Source organism: Pteronotus mesoamericanus, unplaced genomic scaffold (assembly GCF_021234165.1).
Source record: "Pteronotus mesoamericanus isolate MK-2021 breed Mesoamerican mustached bat unplaced genomic scaffold, CSHL_Meso_final contig_173, whole genome shotgun sequence".
Lineage (NCBI taxonomy): Eukaryota > Metazoa > Chordata > Mammalia > Chiroptera > Mormoopidae > Pteronotus > Pteronotus mesoamericanus.
In genome coordinates this window covers 918,385-944,557 of record NW_026555072.1, presented here as the reverse complement: position 1 = coordinate 944,557, position 26,173 = coordinate 918,385, and the positions used below count along the sequence as shown (strand labels likewise).

The window sequence follows — 26,173 nt, the reverse complement described above, 5'->3', positions numbered from 1 at the left end:
AACAACTCATTCTTCCATCTGCAGCGAACGAGGGGCCTTCACAGGCCGAAGTCCCCCATAAATGTATTTGCTTGTAAGACATATAAGTATATCCTAACTACTAAGAACTCACAAACTACACACACCTTAAGAAATATAGAATGGGGTCCCGCACTGAGATGGGGTGAGGTAGTATTCTCCCAAATGTTGTAATATCTGTTAAATTTTTATGCTAACAGTTTCTTCTGCTTGAATGCAGCCCTTGAATACTCTCTAGCCTATTGTGCATATGTGTGTTTGCAGTGCATTCTTGTGTCTTTTCTGCAGCATATTACAATTGCCGTGGCCAGGACCTCATGCCTTTTAAAGAGCATTAATCCTACCAGCTAGCCTCCATACTACATGACCAGTCACATTCTTGATTGTTTTCAGTGTAGATCACGTACGTTGTGGCCAATGTTCCTAGGCCTAAATGAAGGGCTAGGCTATAATTGCAGGGCCCAGAGTGGATGGTAGGCACTGTGCTGGGCTTTTTATATAGAGTATCTCACTTAATTTGAATAGTACCCTGCCGGGGTAGGTATACTTATGTTCATTTTATAGATGAGATAAGTGGAGCCCAGGGACTTTCAGTCACTTGCCCAAGGTTAATTGCGTTTAAACCAAGATTTGAACCCATATTTGCCTAACTCAAAGTCTGTTTCCTCCTAGGGATGCTATAGAGAGACTGGGTTTTCTCAAGAGTCTCCAGAGAATTCTGTGATATTTCTATTGAATGGTGTTTTAAAAACTCTCTTTTTGATTGCAGTTCTGCCTTGGATAGACACTGCCCAATCCGTAAGAGATGTCATTGCCACTGCCACTACCACTTGGAAGCTCCAAACATGAGACCAAGAAATCTCAGTCCAGTAAAATTGTGCCCAGTGAACACAGCCAATCTGAAAAGGTTAGAGCAAACTGTCTTTCCCAAGTATCTCGAGTAACCTCTTCCTGGCTTAGTCCCTATTCTTACCCTTAAATCTTTTGGAATATGTGTGGTTTAATTTAAGAAGGAGGGAAGGGGTGGAGGTCCTTGTAGTTGGAAAAGACCAACAAATTAGAACTTGGGGGGAAAAGTGTGAACTTTGCTTTCCCATAAAATCATGGCTGAAATGAAGGCCACCCTCCACAATTTTAAAAAGCAAATAATATTCAGCTCTTGTAATGATAATATCCACACTCTTACTACCTCTAAGATGTTCAAAGCACCTTTCCAGGAGGCTGCTTGGTACATCGTGGGGAGAGTATAAAGATTAGGTCAACAAATGTATTATCAAGCTTTTTTTTTTTAAATTTGAAAAATGGATCCATTCTGACTCTGCTGTTTTGACCATGTGGGTAGTTTGACATAGTCATTTCAAGCCTGGGATGTTCTCTGTTCATTCATCATCATACATATTTTAATTGGAATTTTACTAACACTAATGAATTGTAATTAAGAGAGCATTTCCTAGAGCAGATGTTATTAGGCCAATTTAATTTCCTTGATTAGTTTCCTTTCGGTACAGATAAACATTTTCTAATCATTTTCATTTTAATTTTACAAAAGTGATTTTCATGGAGAGTCCAAATTTTTTTTCCTATATAAATTGGCAAGAAATTTTTGACACATTTATCAGATTTTTGTCCATATCAAATTTTCTGATTAGAGTTACATCATTGTAAGTTTTCTTTGGTGGTAGGGATTTTTCCAAATGCAACTTTATTGGTGCACATTTTGTAAATCTAAATTTTTTAAAAACATTTTTATTGTTGACACTATTACAGATGTCCCCCCATTTTCATGCCCTCTGCTTGCCTCCCCTTCCCCTAGCATTTACCACACTGTTATCTGTGTTTATTGGCTGTGCAGATATGTTCTTTAGCTAATACCTTCACCTTCTTTTATCCAGTCCTCCCACCCCCCACCCCCCTGACATTTGTCAGTCTGTTCCATACATCTGGTTCTATTTTGTTCCTTAGTTTATTTTGTTCATTAGATTCCACATATTAGAAAGATCATATGGTGGTCTTTTACTGACTAGTTTATTTCACTTAGCATAATAATCTCCAGGTCCATCCATGGTGCAGAAAAAGGTAAGATTTCCTTTTTTTTTTAACAGCCCCATAGTATTCCATTGTGTAAATGTACCACAGCTTTTTTATCCACTCATCTACCGGTGGGCAGTAAGGCTGTTTCCAGATCTTGACTATTGTAAATAACACTGCTATGAACATAAGGGTGTATATATTCTTTTGATTTGGTGTTTTGGGATCCTTAGGATATATTCCCACAAGTGTGAGCAGTGGGTCAAAAGGCATTTCCATGTTTAACTTTTTGAGGAAATTCCATATTGTTTCCCACAGTAGCTGTACCAGTCTGCATTCCCACCTACAATGCAGAAGAGTTCCTTTTTCTCCACATCCTTGTCAGCACTTGGTGTTGATTTATTGACAGTAGCCATTCTGGCAGGTGTGAGGTGATACCTCATTGCAGTTTTAATTTGCATTTCTCTGGTGATTAGTGATGTTGAGCATTTTTTCATATGTCTGTTGGCCATCTGTATGTCCTCTTTTGAGAAGTGTCCTTCGCCCATTTTTAAATTGGATATTGTTTATCTGCTGGGTGTTGAGATGTATAAGTTCTTTATATATTTTAGAGATTAACCCCTTATCAGATGTATCATTGGCAAATATGTTCTCCCATATGGTGTGTTCCCTTTTCATTTTGTTGATGGTTTCTTTTTCTGTACAGAAATTTTTAATTTGATGCAGTCCCATTTGTTTATTTTTTCCTGTGTTTCCCTTGCCCTAGGAGACATGTCAGCAAAACCATTGCTCTGAGAGATGTCAAAGATTTTGCTGCCTATGTTTTCTTCTAGGATTTTTATGGTTTTGCAACTTACTTTTAAGTCTTTTATCTGTCTGTATGGCATACGTTGGTGGTCTAGTTACTTTTTTTTTTTGCATATACCTATCCAACTTTACCAACACCATTTATTGAAGGGACTGTTTTTACTCCATTGTATGTAAATATAAATTTTTATTGAGTTCAATTTCACCTGTGAATTTTATTTGGGGATATTTCTACCAGTAATATTAAGTAGGAATTAGATAACAGATTGGTAGTTTATTTCTTAGCTAATTTGTGAGAAAATATTTTAATTTTTTACTAATTATTTCCACTAGGATTATTTATTGTGAACTAGACAAAAGACTAACAGTATACTAACAGTTACACTGTTTATATAAAAAAAGTTTATATAAAGTGTAAATAATCAGATATCATATTTTAAAAGTATATACTCCAATATGATTTTAAAACACACAGGGAAAATTTTGTATTTTAAGAAAGAAGTTTGGTAATTCATTTTAAGCCCTATTTGTTTGTATATACAAAGGAGAAATGATAGAAGGGAGGAGAGGCAAATATTTTGCAACAAGGGAGGCTTTCTTTCTAGATATTGTTTATCTGTGCATCACTTACCCCACTCCCAAATGAGTAAGATCATCTGTGGGAGTAAAAGTTAGGGTAAATCACATTGTAGACCCTTTCTACTCCTTAACAGGCCTGCCTTCCTTCTTTCCTTCCTTCCTTCCTTCCTCTCTTTCTTTCTTTTTTTTTTTTGGCAATATTCAAACCAGATTATAAGGTTTATTACAAAAAAAGCAAAGTTGATATTACATAATTGTTTTTTTCTAACAAAAAATTAAGCTGTTCCTAATGACAACAAAAAGAGTTCTTTCTAATGACAACTAGAAATACCCTGTTAAAAGACAATTCTTTAAGAGTTTATCAGATTCTTTCTTTCGTCTCCTAAGTATCAGACTTCCTTTATGAAATGAAAATAAACCTGGCCTTTCCTATATCAGAGAGTTATATGAAGCAGAACATTGGGATCAAACCATTTATTCACTTGGTCCTCTATCTACACCATGAACAGTTAGTACATGACACAGTAAGTGATCAGAAATTTAGAGAAGTGATTGATAGACCGATCTAACACAGTAGAGTAATTCTGAAAGAGCTGAGAAGAATTACTTCTGTTTTCTAATTGGTTAAGCTAAAAAATAAGTACCTTGACTGGGTAATGGTGGTGGTTGTTAATCTTGGATAGTATAACAACAAATATGTGAGAAGTAGGAGGGAAAATTAACTTTACCAAGCTATTTTGCTCATTCTAAGAGTTACACTGAATGTCATCTTGTCTCCTCACAGCCTTGTCCTCATCATCAATAATTACCTCCTTCAGGGACTCTCTAAGCAGCAGTGAATATCAAAATTTCCTTTTGTTGTAGTTTACTGGGGTTTATTATATGCATCTGTAGTTGCCTGGAGATTCTGGAATTTCCCCCAAGCCCAAAAGGTGTCCTAAAATCCCTGAAGAAGACTGCTCACAATTGGGTATACTCATTTACCTCTTTTACTTTTGTAGAAAGGGGAGAAATACCAAGCAAAGATATATTCATCTTCACCTCAGGGTCCTCTCAAAAAGAGATCAGCTTTGGAAGATCTCACCAATGTGAGTATGCTCGTCTAATCCTCTTCTGTGATGTTGCATAAGGTTTAGACAACCTCTTCCCTGAGTGTTCTTTTCACTTTACCAGACTCTGACCCTCTCTGGAATGTTGAGAGCTGATTTTATTCAGCATCAATGACCCAATTTCAGAAATTGCAGGGGCTCTTCTGCTGGCACATGCATCTGGGTTAATTGGTAGAGCTCTCTGGAAGCAAAAGATAAAGTGACTATTAGATATGAAATTGTAGATAAGTGGGAACTGTGGGATCTTGCATTTAGATAAAGTTCAGAGGTGGGTCAACTGATTGCCTAGGCCTTGAAGGTAAGTACTTTGGTGGATTCATTATAGTCTAAGGCAGTGTTAATCAATTCCAGAACTACAAGGATTTGGGGCAGGACATTTTTTTTCTGTTGTGTAGGACTGACCTTAGCCAGCATCCCTGGCCCACAGGCATTAAGTTCCAGTAGCATTCCAGTCATAGTGACAATAAAAAATGCACCCTGATATACAGAACGAGTGAACACCGCAGATCCGTGATCTGGTCTTTAACTATGGAGATCTAGAAACTCAATTTTGACTAGAATTCTTTTTTTTTGGTGGGGGGGATGTTTATTTTTTATTGTTGTTCAATTACAGTTGTCCCCATTTTGCCCCCATTACTCTCCCCTGCCCTGACCACCGCCCTCCCACATTCAGTCCTCCCCCTGCAATTGTCCTTGGCCATGGGTCCTTTATACATGTTCCTTGACTTGACTCTTCCCCTTCTTTTCCCCTGTTATCCTCCTCCCTCATCCCCTCTGGTCACTGTCAGTTTGTTTTTTATTTCCATGTCTCTGGCTCTATTTTGCTCTCTTGTTTCTTTTGTTGATTAGGTTCTACTTATAGGTGAGATCATATGGTATTTGTCTTTTATCGCCTGGCTTATTTTCACATAGCATAACACTCTCCAGTTCCATCGATGCTGTTGCAAAGAGTAGGAGTTCCTGCTATCTCTCTGCTGTGTAGTATTCCATTGTGTAAAAGTACCACAGTTTTTTGACCCACTCATTTCCTGATAGGTACTTAGGTTGTTTCCAGCACTTGGCTATTGTAAATAATGCTCCTATGAACATTGGTGTGCATAGGTACTATGGAATTGGTGTTTCCAGATTCTTAGGGTGTAAACCCAGCAGTGAAATTATCGAGTCAAAAGGCAGTTGCATTTTTAGTTTTGTGAGGAAATTCCATTCTTTTTTCCACAGTGGCTGCACAAGTCTGTGTTCCCACCATTAATGTACTAGGGTTCTCTTTTTTCCACACTTGTCAGCACTTGTTGTTTGTTGATTTGTTTTTGATGCCAATTCTGACTGGTGTGAAGTCATATCTTATTGTGGTTTTAATTTCCATATCTCTGATGGCTAGTGATGTTGAGAATCCTTTCATATATCTATGGGCCCTCCCTATGTCCTCTTTGGAGAAGTGTCAGTTCAGGTCCTTTGCCTGTTTTTAAATTGGATTGTTTGTCTTTCTGGCATGGAGTCATGTTAGTTCTTTATATATTTTGGAGATCAGACCCTTGTCCGAGGTATCATTGGCAAATATATTTTCCCATATGGTTAGTTTCCTTTTCATTTTGCTGATGTGTTCTTTAGCTGTTCAGAAGCTTTTTAATTTGATGTAGTTCTATTTGTTTATTTTTTCCTTTATATCCCTTGTTCAAGGGGACATATCTATGAAAATATTGCTGCATGGGATATCTGAAATTTTCCTGCATATTTTCTCTGCTAAGACTTTGGTGTCATGACTTATAATTAACTTTTTTCTACCTTGAGTTTATTTTTGTGTATGGTGTAAGTTGGTGGTTGTGTTTCATTTTTGTACATGTACCTGTCCAGATCTCCCAACACCATTTGTTGAAGAGGTTATTTTGCTCTATTTTATGTTCCTGCCCCTTTGTCAAATATTAACTGACCATAGAGACATGGGTTTATTTCTAGGTATTCTATTCTGTTCCATTGATCTGTTTCTGTTCTTAATGCCAGTACTAGAAAGTTTTGATTACAATGGCCTTGTAATATAGTTTGATGTCAGGTATTGTAATCCCTCCTACTTTGATCTTCTTCCTGAAAATTGCTGCAGCTATTTGGGGTCGTTTATTGTTCCATGTAAATTTTTGAAATATTTGTTCTATATATGTGAAATATGCCATTGGTATTTTAATAGCGATTGCGTTGAATGTAAAAATTGCTTTAGGTAGTATGGACATTTTGATGATGTTAATTCTTCCAATCAATGAACATGGTATATGCTCCCATTTATTTGTGTCTTCCTCAATTTATTTCTTCAGTGTTCTGTAGTTTTATGAGCACAGGTCTTTTACATCCTTGGTTAGGTTTATTCCTAGGTATTTTATTTTTCTTGTTGCTATAGTAAATGGGTTTTTTTTCCTAATTTCTGTTTCTGATATATCATTGTTGGTGTACAAAAATACCTTTGATTTCTGAATATTGACTTTGTATCTTGCTGTACTGCTGAATTCACTTATTATGTCGAGTAGTTTTTTGGTGGAGTATATAGGGTTTTCTATATATGGTATCATGTCATCTGCAAACATGGCAATTTTACTTCCTCCTTTCCAATTTGGATGCCTTTTATTTATTTTTCTTGTTTGATCACTGTGGCTTATACTTCCAATACTATGTTGAGTATAAGTAGTGAAAGCAGACACCCTTTTCCTGTTTCTAATCTTAGGGGAAAAGCTTTTAATATTTGCCCAGTGAGTATGAGGTTGGCTGTAGATTTCTCATATGTGGCCTTTATTATGTAGAGGTATGCTCCATCTACTCCTACTTTGCTGAGTGTTTTTTATAGTAAATGGGTGCTGTCCTTTACTGAATGTTCCTTCTGCATCTACTGATATGTCCATGTAGTTTTTGTCTTTCCTTTATGTGATGTATTACGTGTATTGACTTGCAAATATTGTACTATACTCATATCCTTGGGATGAATCCCACTTGATTGTGGTGCATAATCTTTTTAATGTATTGCTGTAAGTGGTTTGCCAATGTTTTTTTGAGGATTTTAGCATCTACGTTCATCAGCAATACTAGCCTGTAGTTTTCTTTCTTTGTTATATCTTTATCTGGTTTTGGAATTAGGATGATGCTGGCCTCATAAAAAGAGTTTAGGGGGGAATCAAGATTGGGGATGAGTGAATGGAAGTCACACTGACCTCCTCCCAGGACCAATATGGAATTACAAATAAATTGTGGAGAAAACACCTGGAACAAAAAACTGAGCAATAGCGAGAGAGGAGCCTTATAACTTCGGATGGACAGAAGAATCAGTGTTAGCACAACCTAACTGGTAAGGAGTGCAGTAGGGACTCGAGAAGGTGGGCAGGGCATCCACAGAGAGCAGTGCCAGAGGGATGTTGAAACAGCCTGTTGGATCCAGTGAGAAGAGTGGGGTCTAAAGCATAAGCAGGGATCTCGAGCCTACTGCACCAGAGCCCAAAAAGTACACAAATAACACCTAGCTGTGAAGAGTGGCAGGGATGCTCTCTGCCAATGACGAGTGGCTGGAGATGCAAAGAGCCTTTTAAAAGGCCAATGCATAAATTTTTATTTGCAGCCACTTACCCTGGGCCCCGGCAAAGGCGGGGTCAGTGTGGGCAAGAGACACCTGAGGAGAGATTGGGGAAGGAGTCTTTGGGGAGAGAACTGAGAGAGTAGCTGGTGGGATCCCAGTGCTGACTCATCCCCCATACGGCAGCAGCTATCTGGCCCAAGCAGACCACTCACTGAGTGGCAACAGCAAGAAAGGAGCCAATAATGCTTCCCTCAGGAGCAACTCTGCCCTGCACTGTGGTGTCTGAGCCTGACTGCTGAGTGTAGCATGACTAGATTAACAGCTAAAGAAGACAGCCACAGACAGTAGATTCCTGGAAGTCTGGAAGAGACTGCCTAAACTCAGACCCAGTCAACATCTGACACCATCAGAGGCAGATCTAGAAAGAAAACAGCTGTCTCCTACCATAGAAGTTCAAACCACAAAGTCAGGAGATCAAGACAGATCAACTTAAGAAGCAGAAGCAAGACAAGAGTCTCACAAATAATGGGAAGACCAAGAAACAACCCCCAATTGAAGGGAAAGGGGGAATACGCTGAAAGAGAACTAAATGTAATAGAGGCAAGTAAACTATCAGATATTGAGTTCAAAACAATGGTTCTAAGGGAGCTCAATGAGCTCAGTGAGCTCAGAGAGAATTACAAAAAAACTACAGGGAAACTATGAGGAACATAGTGCAAACTATATCAGCAAGAAAAAGAACAAATAAAGTATCAGTAAGAGCAAGAGGAAATGAAGAAAGCAATTTCTGAATTGAAGAACACAGTAGAAGGAATCAAAAGCAGGCTAGATGAAGCTGAGTAGTGAATGAGTGAGCTGGATGATAAGGTAGAAACGAGCTCCCAGAAAGAGCAAGAAAATGAAAAAAGACCCAAAAAGAATGAAGAGGTGTTGAGGGAAATGCAGGACAACCTGAAACGTAATAATATCCGGATAATAGGGATACCAGAAGGAGAAGAGGAGGAGGAAGGGATAGCAATCCTGTTTGAAAAAATAATGATAGGAAAGTTCCCTAATTTGAGGAGAGAAAAAGTCACATAAGTCAAGGAAGCACAGTGGGTCCCATTCAAGAGGAACCCAATGAGGCCCACTCCAAGACACATCATAATTACAATGGAAAATATGAAAGACAAAGAGAGAATCTTAGAGGCATCAAGGGAGAAACATGAAGTAACATTCAAGGGAGCCCGATACAGCTAGCAGCGGAATAGAAACAGAAACACTAGAAGCCAGAAGGGAATGGCAAGAAATATTCAAGGTAATGAAAAGCAAAGGCCTGCAACCAAGGCTGCTCTACTCAGCAAGGCTCTTGGTTAAAATGGAAGGCAAAATAAGGAGTTTCCCAGACAAAAGAATACACCTCCACCAAACCAGCATTGCAAAATACGCTAAAGAGACTGCTGTAAGAAGATGAAGAAAAAGAGTCTATGAATACCCAGTTCCTTTCACAGTCACCAATACTTGATATTACCAATTAATCTGATTGTGACAATGATGGGTTATTTTAATTGTTAATTTATTATTTGTTGAAACTAAACCTGTTTGTGTATGTTTCTTGCCTATTTCTATTATTTTTAAAAGCTTTAAATGACTTTTTGGTATTCTTTATCCTTTTTTTGATTGAATATTTGTAGAATATTTTTCTGGAAGAAAAAAACTATTTATCCTTTTTTAGATGTGTTGCAAATACTTTCCTATTCTATTACTAGTCCTTCAACTTTTTTATATGTATATTACTATATAGTCTTAAATGTTTAATAGAGCCATATCGTCATTGTTTTACTTTATAGCTTCTGGGTTTGAATATTTCTGTTCAGGATAAGAAAAATATTATTTTGTATTTTCTCCTAAAACTCCTTAGATATTACATATTTATTAACTCACATGAATATTGTTTGCATAGTGTGTGAAATAGGGTTCTATATTTGTTTCATTTAAGGTAATAATGGTCCATGCACCTAATTTTGTGAATAAGCCCTATTTCCCCATTGACTTGAAATATCAATTTAATCGTATATTACATTGTTAGGTAGATATATACGTTTGTTTCTAGAATGCTAATTTTATATCATTGATCTACTAGATTATTTCTGTGCTGGTGTCATGTTTTAATTGCTGACACTTTATAATCGATTTATTTTTATTTTTTTCCTTGATAATTTACATTTTTTTTAATTTATTTTTTTTCAAATACATTTGTCTTTACCTTCCCCTCACCACTTTCCCTTGCCCCCTCTCTCCCTCCCACCTTCCCCGAACTCTTCCACTTTGGTTTTGTCCATGAGTCCTTGCTATATGTTCCTTGACTTTCCCCCATCCCTTCCTTTTCCCTGCCCCGCCTCGGTCCTTCCCTCTTGTCTCTGTTGGTTTCTTTTCCTTTCAGTGTTGCTAGTCTTATTTTCCTTGCATCTTTGTATTCTTGGTTAGGTTCCACTTATAGGTGAGGTCATATGGTATTTTTCTTTCGCCCCCTGGCTTATTTCGCTTAGCATGATGCTCTTGAGTTCCATCCATGCTGAAGCGAAGCTTAGTAGTTCTTTTTTTCTTTCTGCTGCGTAGTATTCCGTTGTGTAAATGTACCATGGTTTTTTGATCCAATCATCTACTGATGGGCATTTAGGTTGCTTCCAACACTTGGATATTGTAAATTGTGCTGCTATAAACATTGGGGTGCATAGGTTCTTTTGAATGGGTGTTTCAGGATTCTTAGGGTATAGTCCCAGCAGGGCAATGACTGGATCAAAAGGAAGTTCCATTTTCAGCTTTTTGAGGAAATTCCACACTGCTTTCCACAATGGCTGCAGCAGGCTGCATTCCCACCAACAGTGTACTAGTGTTCGCTTTTATCCACAGCCTTGCCTGCACCTGTTGTTTGTTGATGAGTTTATGACGGCCATTCTGACCGGTGTGAGGTGGTACCTCATGGTGGTTTTGATCTGCATTTCTCTGATGGCTAGTGATGCTGAGCATCCTTTCAAAATCTCGGGGCCCTCTGTATCTCTTCCTTGGAAAAGCGTCTGCCCAGTTCCTTTGCCTATTTTTTGACTGGATCATTTGTCTTCTTGGAGTAGAGTCGAGTGAGTTCTTTCTATATCTTGGAGATCAAACCTCTATCTGATGTATCATTAGCAAATATATTTTCCCATATGGTTGGCTCCCTTTTCATTTTGATGATTTTTTTTAGCCATGCAGAAGCATCTTATTTTGATGAGGTCCCACTTGTTTATCTTTCCATTATGTCCCCTGCTTTAGGAGACCTATCAGTGAAAAAGCTGCTGCGTGGGATATCTGAGAGTTTCGTGCCAATGTTCTCCTCTAGGACTTTTATGGTGTTGCGACTTATATTTCAGTCTTTTATCCATCTTGAGTTTATTTTAGTGTATGGTGTCAGCTGATGATCCAATTTCAATTTTTTGCATGTAGCTGTCCAGCTCTCCCAACACCATTTGTTTAAGAGGCTGTTATTACTCCATTTGATGCTTCTGCCCTCTTTGTCAAATATTAGTTGCCCATATAGACCTGGACTTATTTCTGGGCTTTCTATTCTGTTCCACTGGTCTATGGGTCTGTTCTTGTGCCAGTACCAGATTGTTTTGAGTATAGTGACTTTGTAGTATACTTTGAAGTCTGGTATTGTGATCCCTCCTACTTTGTGTTTCTTTCTCAAAATTGCTGCGGCTATTCGGGGTCATTTATGGTTCCATATAAATTTTTGAAATGTCTGTTCTATTTCTGTGAAATACATGATTGGAATCTTAATAGGGATGGAGTTGAATCTATAAATGGCTTTGGGTAGTATGGACATTTTGATGATGTTATTTCTTCCAATCCATGAGCACGGCATATGCTTCCATTAATTTGTGTCTTCCTTAATTTCTTTCTTCAATGTTGTATAGTTTTCTGCATACAGGTATTTAACCTCTTTGGTTAAATTTATTCCTAGGTGCTTTATTTTTCTTCTTGATATATCGAATGGTATTTTTTTTCTGATTTCTTTTTCTTCTATGTCATTGCTGGTGTACAAAAGTGCCTTTGATTGCTGAATATTAACTTTGTATCCTGCTGTTTTGCCAAATTCACTTATAAGGTTGAGAAGCTTTTTGGTAGAGCCTACAGGGTTCTCTATGTACACTATCATGTCATCTGCAAACACTGATAGCTTTACTTCCTCCTTTCCTATTTGGATGCCTGTTATTTCTTTTTCTTGTCTGACCGCTGTGGCTAGGACTTCCAGTATGATGTTGAAAAGAAGCGCTGGAAGTGGACATCCTTGTCCTCTTTCCGATCTTAGTGGGAAAGCTTTCAGTTTTTGCCTGTGGAGTATGATGTTGGCTGTAGGTTTTCATATATGGCCTTTATTATGTTGAGGAATGCCCCATTTATTCCCATTTTGCTGAGTGTTTTGATCATAAATGGGTGCTGTCCTTTATCAAATGCTTTTTCTGTGTCTATCGAGATGATCATGTGTTTTTTGTCTTTTCTTTTATGTGATGTATTACGTTTATTGACTTCCATATATTGAACCATCCCTTCATCCCTGGGATGAATCCTACTTGATCGTGGTGGATGATGTTTTGATGTATTGGTGGATGCGGTTTGCCAATATTTTGTTGAGGATTTTAGCATCTATGTTCATCAGCGAAATTGGCCTGTAGTTTTCTTTCTTTGTAGGGTCTTTATCTGGTTTTGGAATCAGGGTGATGCTGGCCTCATAGAAAGAGTCTGGGAGTCCTCCCTCCTCTTGGATGTTTTAGAATAGTCTGAGAAGGACAGGGGTTAGCTCTTCCTTAAATGGTTTGTAAAATTCTCCTGTGAAATTGTCCGGCCCTGGGCTTTTGTGTGCTGGGAGTTTCTTGATAACTGCTTCAATTTCCCCAGCTGTTATAGGTCTGTTCAAGCTTTCTATTTCTTCCTCTTTCAGTGTTGGAAGATTATACTTTTCTAGAAATGTGTCCATTTCATCAAGATTTTCAAATTTCTTGGCATATAATTGTTCATAGTAGTTTCTGACAATCCTTTTATTTCTGTGGTATCAGTTATTTCTCCTCTTTCATTTTTCATATTATTAATTTGGGTCCTCTCCCTTTTATGCCTGATGAGTCTGCTTAAAGGCTTGTCAATTTTATGTATCTTTTCAAAGAACCAGCTCCTGGATTGGTTGAACCTTTGAATTGTTCTTTTCATCTCTGTCATTCAGTTCTGCTCTAATCTTGACTATTCCCGTCCTTCTACTTGCTCTGGGATTTATTTGTTGTTGTTTCTCCAGTTCTTGAAGTTGTAGTGTTAGGTCTTTTATTTGAAATGTTTCTATCTTTTTTAGGTAAGCCTGTATTGCTATGAACTTTCGTCTCAGGACCGCCTTTGCTGTGTCCCATAGGTTTTGGACTGTTGTCTGTTCACTTTCATTTGTATCCAGAAATTTTTTGATTTCTTCTCTTATCTCATTATTGACCCATTCATTGTTTAATAGTCTACTGTTCAGTCTCCATGAGTTTGCAGGTTTTTGAAGTTTCTCTTTGAGGTTGATTTCCAGTTTCAAGCCCTTGTGGTCTGAGAAAAAGTTTGGTATTATTTCAGTTTTCCTGAATTTGCTGAGGCTTGCTTTGTGTCCTATCATGTGGTCTATCTTTGAAAAACTGCCATGAGCATTTGAAAAGAATGTGTATTTTTCTTCTTTGGGATGTAAGGTTCTATATATGTCAGTTAAGTCTCTTTGATTCAGTGCGTCATTCAGCGCCACAATATCCTTATTGATGTTTTGTTTGGAAGATCTTTCCATTTTTGACAGTGGGGTGTTGACATCCCCTGCTATCAGTGTGTTGCTGTTTATATCTTTTCTGAAGTCATCCAACAATTTCCTTATATACTTGGGCGCTCTATGTTGAAGCATATAAGTTTACAATGGTGATGTCTTCTTGATATTCTTCCTTTAAGTATTATAAAGTGCCCCTCTGGGTCTCTTTTTATGGCCTTTGTTTTGAAATCTACTTTGTCTGATACAAGTATGGTAACCCCTGCTTTCTTCTCTTGTCCATGTCCATGGAATATTTTTTTCCATCCCTTTACTTTCAATCTGTGTAGGTCTTTTGTTCTAAGGTGGGTCTCTTGTCGGCAGCACATGTGTAGGTCATATTTTCTTATCCGATCAGGTATCCTGTATCTTTTGATTGGGGCATTTAGTTCATTTACATTGAGTTATTACTGATAGAAACCTATTCATTTTTTCTCTTTATACCTTTGTTTTACTCTTTCTCACTCTTTTCCTTCATCTTCTTAAACCAGTCCCCTTAGCATATCTTCGAGTGCTGGTTTGGTAGAGATGTATTCTTTTATCGTCCTCTTGTCTGGGAAACTCCTTATTTCCCCTTCTATTTTAATTGAGAGCCTTGCTGGGTAGAGCAGCCTTGGTTGTAGGGCCTTGCTTTTCATGACTTGGAATATTTCTTGCCATTCCCTTCTGGGTTACAGTGTTTCTGTGAGAAGTCAGCTCCTAGCCGTATCGGGGCCCCCTTGTATGTTACTTTCTCTTTCTCCCTTGCTCCCTTGAGGATTCTCTCTTTGTCTTTGGTAGTTGCCATTTTAATGATGATGTGTCTTGGAGTGGACCTCCTTGAGTCCCTCTTGAGTGAAGTCCTCTGTGCCTCCTGGATCCATGAGACCCTTTCTCTCCTCAAATTGGGGATATTTTCCATCATTAGTTTTTAAAAGAGGTTCTCTATCCCTTCCTCCCATTCTTCTTCTTCTGGTATCCCTATTATTTGGATATTATTGCGTTTCAGTTTGTCCTGCATTTCCCTAAATGCCTCTTCATTCTTTTTTAGTCTTTTTCCCATTTCTTGTCTTTCTAGGAGCTTTTTTGTGCCTTATCCTCCATCTCACTGATTCAAATCTCGGCTTCATCCAGTCTGCTTTGGATTCCTTCTACTGTGTTCTTCAATTCAGAAATGGTATTCTTCATATCCTCTTGTGTCTTCTTGATATTTTCTATGTCCTTTTCCAGGTTGGTATAGTTTGTTGTAAGATCCTGATAGTTTCTCTGCAGTTTCTCATAGTTCTCTTTTAGCTGGCTGAGCTCATTGAGTTTCCTTAGAACCATTGTTTTGAATTCAATATCTGATAGTTCCCTTGCCTCTGTTTCATTTAGCTCTCTCTGTGGGGAGTCCCCTTTTCCACTCATTTGGGGGGAACTTCTTTTTCTTCCCATTTTTCTGAGAGTGTGTTAAGTAATTTATTTATTTGTTTGTTTGTTTGTTTGTTTATGCTTCTGCTTAAATTGGGGCATGTAGATTTCCTTCCTTTGTGCATTAAACTTCTATGGTAGTAGACGGGTCTTTTTATTTATTTAGTTAGTTAGTTAGTTATTTTTCCTTTTTTTTCTTTTTGGACCTTTCTTTGATGATGTCAATTGTTGGCCCTATGTGTCCTTGAGTCGTTCGTTTGAGCTTTCCAGGAGTCTATTTTCTGTGTCTGACTCCTGCTTTGGGCAGCTCTGTGACTCCTTCAACCAGGGATCCACTATTTCTGTGGATCGCTCTGCACCTTCTCGCAGTCTCTTTGAGCGCGCTCCCCGGCCAGACAGGATGCCTGGCCAGACACGATCCCGGGCCCAACAGGATCTCCAGCCTGCCTGGGCGCTTATTCGTCCAACCTTCTGCACTTGTTTAGCGCCGGCGCCGCTGGGTGCACTGGGACTGGTCAGTTTAGTGTTTTATATTCTATGCTTTCCCTGCTTTGGCTCTTTGGGGGCGTCACCTGCCTTCGCCAAATGGAGACTATGGAAATGGGAGGGAGTCCGCTCCTGTAGTTTCCAGTTAATCCTGTCTTCAATGTCTCCTCCAGGGACTCTGGGCAGCTCTGTGACCCCTTCTGCCCGAGATCCACTGTTTCTGCGGACCGCTGTACACTCGCTGGCCCGCGTGGGTCGGTTTACGCCTGCCCTCGCCGATCTGCGCAGTCCCTTGCAGGCCCCTTCGGTGCCCACCCTGCGGCAGGCCTTGTTAGCCCGCACGAGCCCTCGCCAGCCTGCGCGGGTCCACATACACACTCGCCAACCCTCGCTGGCCACTCTGTGCGAGTGCGCGCGCCTTCACTGGGTGGTTTTGGGCTGTCTATTGTGTGCTTTTCAGCTTTTGGCTCTTTGGCTCTTATCAATAAACATCATTTCTGAATTGAAGAACACAAAATAAATACACAATGGAGACTATGGAAAGGAGAAGGAGTCGGGACTCCTTGGTTCCTCCTCCCATTCTTTCCCCAACACCTCTGTCTCCAGTCTTTCCTTAGGTGTCCCTGGGCAGTTCTGTGACCCCTTCGGCCAAGGATCCACTATTTGTGCAGACCGCGTTGTAATTGCGGGCAGTCTGGTTCATGCACGCCCCGCTTCTGCATCTTTGGGGGCGCGCCCTGCCTGCCCAGGATGGAGACTATGGAAAGGAGAAGGAGTCGGGACTCCTCGTTCCTCCTCCCGTTCTTTCCCCAACGCCTCTGTCTCCAGTCTCTCCTCAAGGCTCTCAATGTAGCTGTGTGACCCCTTTGGTCAGGGATCCTGTATTTCTTCCAGCTTGTCTGCACTTAGCCCCCCAGCTTACACCCACACAGCTTGCAAAAGGCAAGTTAATTGATTCCCTTATGCGTGAGCAGGATAGTAGCTGCAGAGTGGAAGGTGAGTTATCACCAGGGCTCTCCTGGCCGCCATCTCAGTTCTCTTCACAAAGTTTTCCTCACCAATCTTTTCCTAGGCACCAGGCCACTCTGCTGCCGCCTCTGCCCAGAGATCAAGGAGGGTGGCTGCCACTGCAATTTTTGCGTTGGCCCTTTAAATGTCTCTTTGCATCCCCAGTCACCTGTCCCTGGCAGAGAGCGCCCCTAAGCTTTTCGGGGTTGCGTTTTGTCTGTATTTTCCTGGTGTTAGCTGCTGTAGTTTAGAGGTCCCTGTTTATGATTTAGACCCCGTTCTTCTCAAGGGGAGCTAACTGGCCATTTCAATGTCCCTCTGGTGCTGGTGCCCGTGGGCACCCAGCCCACCCTCTCGAGCGTCCACCAAACTTCTCATCCATTGGGATGTGTGAGAGTTGAATCCACTGTCACAGCTCCAAGGCTCCTCTCCATCTATTGTTCCATTGTTTTCCAGGTGATTACTCCACTATTTAGTCGCAATTTCAGTTTGGTCTTGGGGGAGGTCAGCGTGATTCCTATTCACTCCTCCTCCATCTTTCTCTCTCTCTATAATTGATTTAAATGGTTTAATATTTTTTAATGGATTTTGACATTTAAAAATAAATAAATAAATATAATCAGTCTTCATTTAAAATAAGAAAAAAGAAAGAAGGAACTCTTACCTTTTGTGACAACACAGATAGAAATGGAGAATATTATCCAAAGTGAAATAAGCCAGTTGGTGAAAGACAAATACCATATGATGTCACCTATATTTGGACTCTATTCAACAAAATAAACTAACGAACAAAAGAAACCACAGGCATGGAAACATAGAACAGACTAAAAGTGACCAGAGGGGATGGGGAAAGAGGACAATGGTGGAAAGAAGGGGAAGGGACTAGATAAAGACCATGTATGAATGACCCATGGACATGGACAACAGAGTGGGAACTGACTGTGAGAGTGAGGGGCAGGTGGAATAGGTGGAGGAGGGCATGGGGGAAAAATTGAGACAACTGAAATAGAGTAAACATGATTTTAAACAAAATAAATAAAAAGATATGTATATTTAAAAAAAGAGTTTGGGAGTCTTCCCTCTTCTTGGATTTTTGGAATAGTCTGAGAAGTACAAGGGTTAGCTCTTCCTTAAATGTTCTGTAAAATCCTCCTGTGAAATTATTGGGCCCAGGGCTTTGGTATGCGTAGAGTTTTTCGATTACTGCTTCAGTTTTACCAGCTGTTACCTGTCTGTTCAGGCTTTCTACTTCTTCTTGATTCAGTTTGGGAAGATTATATGTTTCTAGAAATTTGTCCATTTGACCCAGGTTTTCAAATTTCTTGGCATATACTTGTTCTTAGTAATTTCTTACAATCCTTTGTATTTCTGTGGTATCAGTTGTAATTTCTCCTCTTTCATTTCTGAGTTTGTTTATTTATTTGGATTACCTCTCTTTTTTTCCGGATGAGTCTGGTTAAACGCTTGTCAATTTTGTTTATCTTTTCAAGGAAGTAGCTCCGTTATTTATTGATTCTTTGTATTGTTCTTCTAATCTCTGTGTCATTTAATTCTGGTCTGGTCTTGATTATTTCCTTCTTTCTGTTTGCTCTGGGTTTTGTTTGTTGTTGTTTTTCTAGTTCTTGTAGATGTAGATTTAGGTTGTTTATTTGAAATGTTTCTATTTTCTTTAGGTAGGCCTGTTTTACTATACATTTTCCCTTCAGGACAGCCTTTTCTGTGTCCCATTGGTTTTAAGCTGTTGTGTGTTTATTTTCATTTGTTTCCAGAAACTTTTTGATTTCTTCCTTGATCTTTGTGTTAACCCACTTGTTATTTAATAACATGTTATTCAGTCTCAATGAATTTGAATGTTATAGAGTTTTTTCCTTTACGTTTGTTTCTAGTTTCAAGGCCTTGTGGTCCGAGAAAATGCTTGATATTATTTCAATTTTCTTGAATTTGTTGAGCTTTGTTCTGTGCCCTATAATGTGATCTATCTTTCAAAATTTTCTTTTCATTTTAGAAGAATGTGTATTTTGCTTCCTTGGAGTGAAAGGTTCTGTATATATCAGTTAAGTACATTTGATCCTGTGTGTTGTTCAGTGCCACAATATCCTTTGTTGATATTTTGTTTGGAAGATTGATCCATTGTTGAGAGTGGTGTGTTAAAATCCCGTACAATGAGTGTGTTGCTGTCTATATCTTTCTTGAAGTCCTCCAAGATTTTCTTTATATATTTGGGTGCTCATAGGTAGGGTGCATACATTTTTACAATATTTGTCTTCTTGATTGAATCTTCCCTTGAGTATGATGAAGTGTCCTTCTGTGTCTATTTTTATGGTCTTTGTTTTGAAGTATATTTTGTCTGATATGAGTATTGCTAACTCTGCTTTTTTTCCCCCTGTCCATTTGCTGGGAATGCTTTATTCCTACCCTTCACTTTCAGTAAATGTACATGTTTTTCCTAAGGTGGGTCTCTTGTAGACAGCATATATGTGGATCATGTTTTCTTATCCATTCAGGTACCCCATGACTTTTCATTGGGGCATTTAATGCATTTATATTTAAGGTTATGATTATTATTTACTTTAATTTTATTTCTTAATATATATTTTATTGATTATGCTATTACAGTTGTCCTATTTTTTCTCCCCTTCATTTCCCTCCTCCCTGCACTGCTCCCACCCCCAGGATTCCCTCCCACCTTAGTTCATGTCCATGGGTCGTACATATAAATTCTTTGGCTTCTCCATGTCCCATACTATTCTTAACCTCTCCTTGCCTATTTTGTACCTACTATTTATGCTGCTTATTCCCTGTACCTTTTGCCCCATTCGTCCCCTTTCCCATCCCCTCTGATATCCATTTCTATGATTCTGTTTCTTTTCTAGTTGTTTGCTTAGTTTGTTTTTGTTTTTGTTTTTTTAGGCTCAGTTGTCGATAGTTGTGTTTGTTGCCATTTTACTGTTCATAGATTTGGTCTTTTTCCTAGATAACTCCCTTTAACATTTCATATAATACCGGCTTATGAACTCCTTTAACTAGACCTTATCTGGGAAGCACTTTATCTGCCCTTCCAGTCTAAATGATAATTTTTCTAGATAGAGTAATCTTGAATGTAGGTTCTTGCCTTGCATGACTTTTAATACTTCTTGCCAGCCTCTCCTCGCTTGCAAGGTTTCTTTTGAGAAATCAGCTGATAGTCTTGTGGGAACTCCTTCATAGGTAACTGCATCCTTTCCTCTTGGTGCTTTTTAAAATTCTTTCCTTATCTTTAATCTCAGGTAATGTAATTATGAGGTGCCTTGGTGTGTGCTTCCTTGGGTCCAACTTCTTTGGGACTCTCTGAGCTTCCTGGACTTCCTGGAAGTCTATTTCCTTGGCCAGATTGAGGAAGTTCTCCTTCATTATTTTTTCAAATAAGTGTTTAATTTCTTCTCTTTCTCTTTTCCTTCTGGCACCCCTTTGTTTCAAATGTTGGAATGTTTAAAGTTGTCTCATGTTCCTAAGCCTCTCCTCATTTATTTGAATTCTTGTTTCTTCATTCTGTTCTAGTTGAATGTTTATTTCTTCCTTCTGATCCCAGTCGTTGATTTGAGTCCCAGTTTCCTTCCCTTTACTGTTGGTTCCTTGTATATTTTTCTTTATTTCACTTTATGTAGCCTTCAGATTTTCTTCCATTTAGTGACTATACTCAACCAATTCAGTGACCATCCAGATTACCAGTGTTTTGTCCTGTGCATCTGATAAGTTGGCTATTTGTTCATTACTTAGTTTTATTTTTGGAGCTTTGATTTTTTTTTTCATTTGGGCCATATTTCTTTGTGTCAGTGAGCCTGTTATGTTTGCAGGGGCTAAGCCTGAGGTATTCACCACTGCAGGACAAACCAGGTCGCTGTGTTCTGATGTTGTGTGTGGGGGAGGGATCCGAGAGGGAACAATGCCGCTTGCTCGCTTCTCTACGGCTTTCAGTCACTTCTCCCGCTATCCACAAGCAAATTGTGCCCTTCTAGTGCAGATTCCCGGGTGGGTAGGTTTGTGTACGTTTTCGGACCCTTTTGTTGTCTCCAACAGACTCTCTAGTGAGGCTGCGAGTTTCTCCTGCTGCCTCAACCTCCACAGGTTTTTACCTCCAGATGTTTTGAGGCTTTCTTTTATCGGACTGGATTGCACAGTCTGTCTCATTCCCCAGCTGTTCCTCCAAGTGTATCCACATGGAAATGTGCAACTGCCTCGTCCTCCAGCACTCGACTTGCCCCACATCCTCTCAGCCCTGGTTTCCCTGCTCCGCCCCTCCTACTGGTCTGGAAGAATGTTCGTTGATTGTCAGACTTCTATACAGTTCGATTTTCTGGTATCTCTGGTTGTTTTTTGTTTTTAAATTTGTTGTCCTTCTTTTGGTTGTGCACGGAAGCAAAGTATATCTACCTATGCCTCCTTCTTGAACAGAAGTCCATTTAAGGTTATTATTTATAGGTATTTATTCATTGGCATTTTTTTCCCTTTGCTCATGTGTTTCTCTCTCTCTCCCTCTTTTTCTTAATCATCTTAAAGCAGTTCCTTTAGTAGATATTGGAATGCTGGTTTGGTGCAGGTGTATTCTTTTGTCTGGGAAACTCTTTATTTCGCCTTTCATTTTAACTGAGAGTCTTGCTGGGAAGAGCAGACCTGGTTGCAGGCCTTTGTTTTTAATGACTTGGAATATTTCTTGCCATTCCCTTATGGCTTGTAGTGTTTCTGTTGAGAAGTCAGCTGCTGATTGTATTGGGGCTCCCTTATATGTTACTACCTCTTTTTCCCTTACTTCCTTTAGTTTTCTCTGCTTGTCTTTGCTGATTGCCATTTTAATTATGATGTGTCTTGGAGTAGGTCTCATTGGGTTCCTCTTGAATGGGATCCCCTGTGCTTCCTGGACTTGTGTGACTTTTTCTCTCCTCCAATTAGGGAACTTTTCCATCATTACTCTTTCAAACAGGTTCTTTATCCCTTGCTCATCCTCTTCTTCTTCTGGTATCTCTATTATAGGTATATTATTAAGTTTCAGGTTGTTCTACCTTTATCTAATCGCCTCTTCATTCTTTTTGAGTTCTTTTTTCATTTTCTTGCTCTTTCTGGGAGCTTTTTTCTGCCTTATCCTTTAGCTCGCTCATTTAATCCTCTACTTCATCTAGCTTGATTTTGATTTCTTCTACTGTGTTCTTCAATTCAGAAATTGTATTCTTCGTTTCCCCTTGTGTCTTATTGATAGTTTCTAAGTCCTTTTTCCTGCTGATATAGTTTGCAGTTAGTTCCTCATAGTATCCCTGTAGTTTTTTTGTGATTCTCTCTGAGCTCACTGGGCTCATTGAGCTTCCTTAGAACCATTGTTTTGAACTCAATATCTGATAGTTTACTTGCCTCTATTACATTTAGTTCTCTTTCAGGGGATTCCTCTTTTCCCTTTGATTGGGGGTTGTTTCTTGGTCTTCCCATTATTTGTGAGACTCTTGTCTTTTGCTTCTGCTTCTTAAGTTGATCTGTCTTGATCTCCTGACTTTGTGGTGTGAACTTCTATGATAGGAGACGGCTGTTTTCTTCCTAGATTTGCCTCTGATGATGTCGGATGTTGATTGTGTCTGAGCTTAGGCAGTCTGTTCCAGACTTCCAGGAATCTACTGTCTGTGTCTGTCTCCTTTAGCTTTTAATCTAGTCACTCTGCACTCAGCAGGCTGGCTCAGAGACACCACAGGGCAGTGCAGAGTCCCTCCTGGGGGCGAGGTTATTGGGTCCTCTCATGCTGTTGCCATTCAAGGGTGCCACCTGCTTGAGCCAGATGGCTGCTGCCTTATGGGCAAGGAACCAGCACCCTTATCACGCCAGCTACTCTCTCAGTTCCATCCCCAAAGCCTCAATCTCCAGTCTCCTCTCAAGTGTCTCTAGACCACTCTGCGCCCCTCTTAGCCAGGGATCTACCTTCTGTGGCTGCCTCTCTGTACTCAGCAGGGCCGAGTCACTTGTAGGGTTGGGGCTTGTGTCCTCTCACTTTGATGCCAGTCAGGGGAGTGGTCTGCCTGAGCAAGATGGCTCCTGATGCTGCATGGAGAATGAGTCAGTACCATGATCCTGCCAGCTACTTTCTCAGTTCTCTCCCCAAAGCCTCCTTCCCCAGTCTTTCCTCAGGCATCTCTAGCCCTCTCTGCCCCCACCTTTGCCAGAGACCAGGATAAATGGCTGCAAATAAAAATTTATCCATTAGCCCTTTAAATGGCTCTTTGCATGTCCAGCCCCCGTCTCTGCAAAGTGTAACCCTGACAGTTTTCGCACCTGTTTGTTATCTGTGTACGTTTTGGGCTCTGGTGCTGTAGGCTGGAGATCCCTGCTTAAGGTTTAAACCCTGCTTTTCTTAAGGGGATCCCACTGGCCATTTCAATATCCTACTGGCACTGCCACCTATGGGCGCCCCACCCACCTTCTCGAGTCTCTACTGTACTCCTTACCAGTTAGGTTGTGCTTAAGGTGATTCTTCTGTCTGTCCCAGGTTATAAGGCTCCTCTCTCTCTATTGTTCAGTTGTTTGTTCCAGGTGATTTCTCCACAATTTAGTTGTAATTCCAGGTTGGTCCTTGGAGGAGGTCATTGTGACTTTTACTCACTCCTCCATCATCTTGATTCTCTTTATTTTTGTTTTTCAGATTGTTGTTGATAGTTGTGAGTTTGTTGTCATTTTAGTGTTCATAGTTTTGATCTTTTGTTTCCTAAATAATTCCCTTTAACATTTTATATAATAATGGTCTTGGTGTTGATGAACTCCTTTAGCTTTACCTTGTCTGGGATGCACTTTATCTGTCCTTCAATTCTAAATGATAGCTTTGCTGGACATTGTAATATAGGTTGTAGGTCTTTGCTTTTCATCATTTTGAATATTTCTTGCCTTTCCCTTCTAGCCTGCAAAGTTTCTTTAGAGAAACAAGCTGATAGTCTTGTGGGAACTCCTTTATAATTACCCCTCTGCCTTTCTCTTGCTGCTTTTAAGTTTCTGTCTTTATATTTAATCTTTTGCATTATAACTATGTCTTGGTGTGGACCTCTGTAGATCCAACTTGTTTGTGACTCTTTGTGCTTTTTGGACTTATTTATCTATTTCCTTTGCCAAACTGGGGAACTTTTCTTTCATTATTTTTTTCAAATAAGTTGTCAGTTTCTTGCTCTACTTCTTCTCCATTTAGCATCCCTGTGATTCGGATGTTGACCTTTTTGGCTATATTCCAGAGTCATCTTAAACTCTCTTCATTTTTTTTTTTTTGAATACTCATTTCTTCATTTTGTTCTGGTTGAATGTTTACTTCTTTCTATGTTCCAAATCATTGATTTGAATCCTGGCTTCCTTCCCTTCATTGTTGTTTTCCTGTAGATTTTTCTTTATTTCCCTTAGTATAGCCTTCATTTCTTCCCTTATGCTTTTACTGTATTCAATGAGATCTTTGAGCATTCTGACCACCAGTGTTTTGAACTCTGTGTCTGATAGGTTGGCCATCTCTGCACCACTTAGTTATTTTTCTGGGGTTCTATTCTGTTCCTTCATTTAGGCCATATTTCTTGGTCTCCTGATTTGGGCAGCCCCCCTCTGTCTGTGTACCAAGTAGAGCTGCTTTGATTCCTTTTTAGCACACTTGTTAAGTTGTGTGCAGAGCCTTGGGTATTCACCTAAGTGAGGCAACTGTGGATCCGTGTGTGGCAGAGGGGTAGAAGAGAGGACAGTGCCATTGTTTGCTGACTTCTAGTGGCTTGTGTGGCCCTCACTCCATTTCTAGTCACTTCACCCACTTCCTGTATGTGACTGTCACCCCTCTAGATTCTGTCCTTGATGTGGATCCCAGGGTGAGTGGGTTTACGTGAGTTGGGCTCTCATGAAAAAGTGGCAGTTTCTTCCTCTACCCCAGCTCCCACTGGGTTTACAGCCAGAAGTTATGAGGCTTTCTTTATGTGGTGTTTCATGGTCTGGCCTGAGGCTGGGCTTACTTGCTCACAAAGTGTCTCCCAGATTTTTATCCAGTGCACATGAATGTGGTGCTACCAGTTCTGCCGGCCACCACCACCTCTGCGCCTCTCTGCCCCTGGCTCACCACTGCTATATGAAGTCCTCTCCACCCAGATTCCCTGTCTCAGCCCTTCCTACATGTCCAGATGAATATAGCTTCTTTAAATCCTTGATTGTTGGACTTTCATACAGTTCTGTGTGTTTTTCTGGGTGATTTTCTGGCAATTTTGTGTGCTTTTTATTTTTAAGTTAGTTGTGCTCCTTCTTATGGTTGTGCAGTGAGGTGAGGTGTATCTACTTATGCCTCCATCTTGACCAGATTGATTTATTTCATTTTAAAGGTATTACATTTAAACTTATTTCTACTGATGTTATTTGTAGAACCAGGATCTCTCCTACTGTTTAATAGAGTTAGTCATGGTTAGAGTTTGTGGTGGAGCTCCTCAGAGTTCCATGTTAGATATTAGAAGTCTACACTGAAAACTTAGTTGATTTTGGTATATTCAGGCAGCAAAGCCATCTATTTTGCCTTTTCCCCACTTTGACCATATCATGGGGTCAAAGTGGAATGTGATATTAGCAAAAAAATCTGTTCGGTAATTTGCCAGCCAGTATGCCTGACATGGAGATCAGAACTACTTCCTTTGTGTCTTAGAATCACTTAGTGCTGCTATTTAGTTAATAATTACCAATTATATTATACTGCTAACTTTCACTGTGATTAGTCACATTGGTGCTATACCGATTGTGAGATGTTTTGATTATTCCTGGGAACACTCAAAGAAGGTGTCTAGGGTGAGGATGTGGGTCAGAATTTTCCTCTAAGAGCCACCTATAGGATAATTTTGTGGTGCTCTGCATTTTTTTGCTTCCTTCCCCTCTGCCCATTTTTTGTAGGCTTCTCAAAGTCAACCTGCACAGCCCAAGAAGGAAGCCAATAAGGAGTTTTTAAAAGATGTTTCCAAGAAGATAAACAGGACTACACCTGCTCTGGAGTTGGCCAAAAACAATGAGATGAATATGAAACAGTGAGTAAGAGGGGATGCAGATGGCATTGTTTTGGATGCTAAAGGAGATTGTGTGACATCCTTTTGATCCCCTTTTGTCCCCATTGAGAACATGTTTAATAAGCCATGTTGGTGATTACTACATTAACGCTCGTTGCTGAGGTGGACCCAGCTGTGGTTGCTAAAGTGTTACAGGCCTCTTCTCTCTCTTTTTCCATGGTGTGTGTGCATATTGAAAGACCTGTTGTCATTGGGGAATTTGCCAAAAGATCTTGTGCTTGTCTTTTCTACCTTTTATTAATTTAGTCCCTGTTTTAACTATCTGTGCTTGAGAGTGTGGGAGCAACTTAAGTTTTCAGAGGATTCT

General features: G+C 39.7%; 1 protein-coding gene across 1 annotated transcript in view; it reads left to right on the top strand.

Moving 5' to 3' along the window:
* The first annotated feature begins 823 nt into the window (after positions 1–823).
* Positions 824–26,173, top strand: part of CCNB3 (cyclin B3) — a 60,061-nt gene continuing 34,711 nt past the window's right edge. Inside the window, exons 1-3 of the mRNA XM_054566362.1 lie at positions 824–925; positions 4,434–4,520; positions 25,697–25,827. Coding sequence (XP_054422337.1) covers positions 824–925; positions 4,434–4,520; positions 25,697–25,827 — 320 coding nt within the window. The remainder of the gene's footprint in view (positions 926–4,433; positions 4,521–25,696; positions 25,828–26,173) is intronic.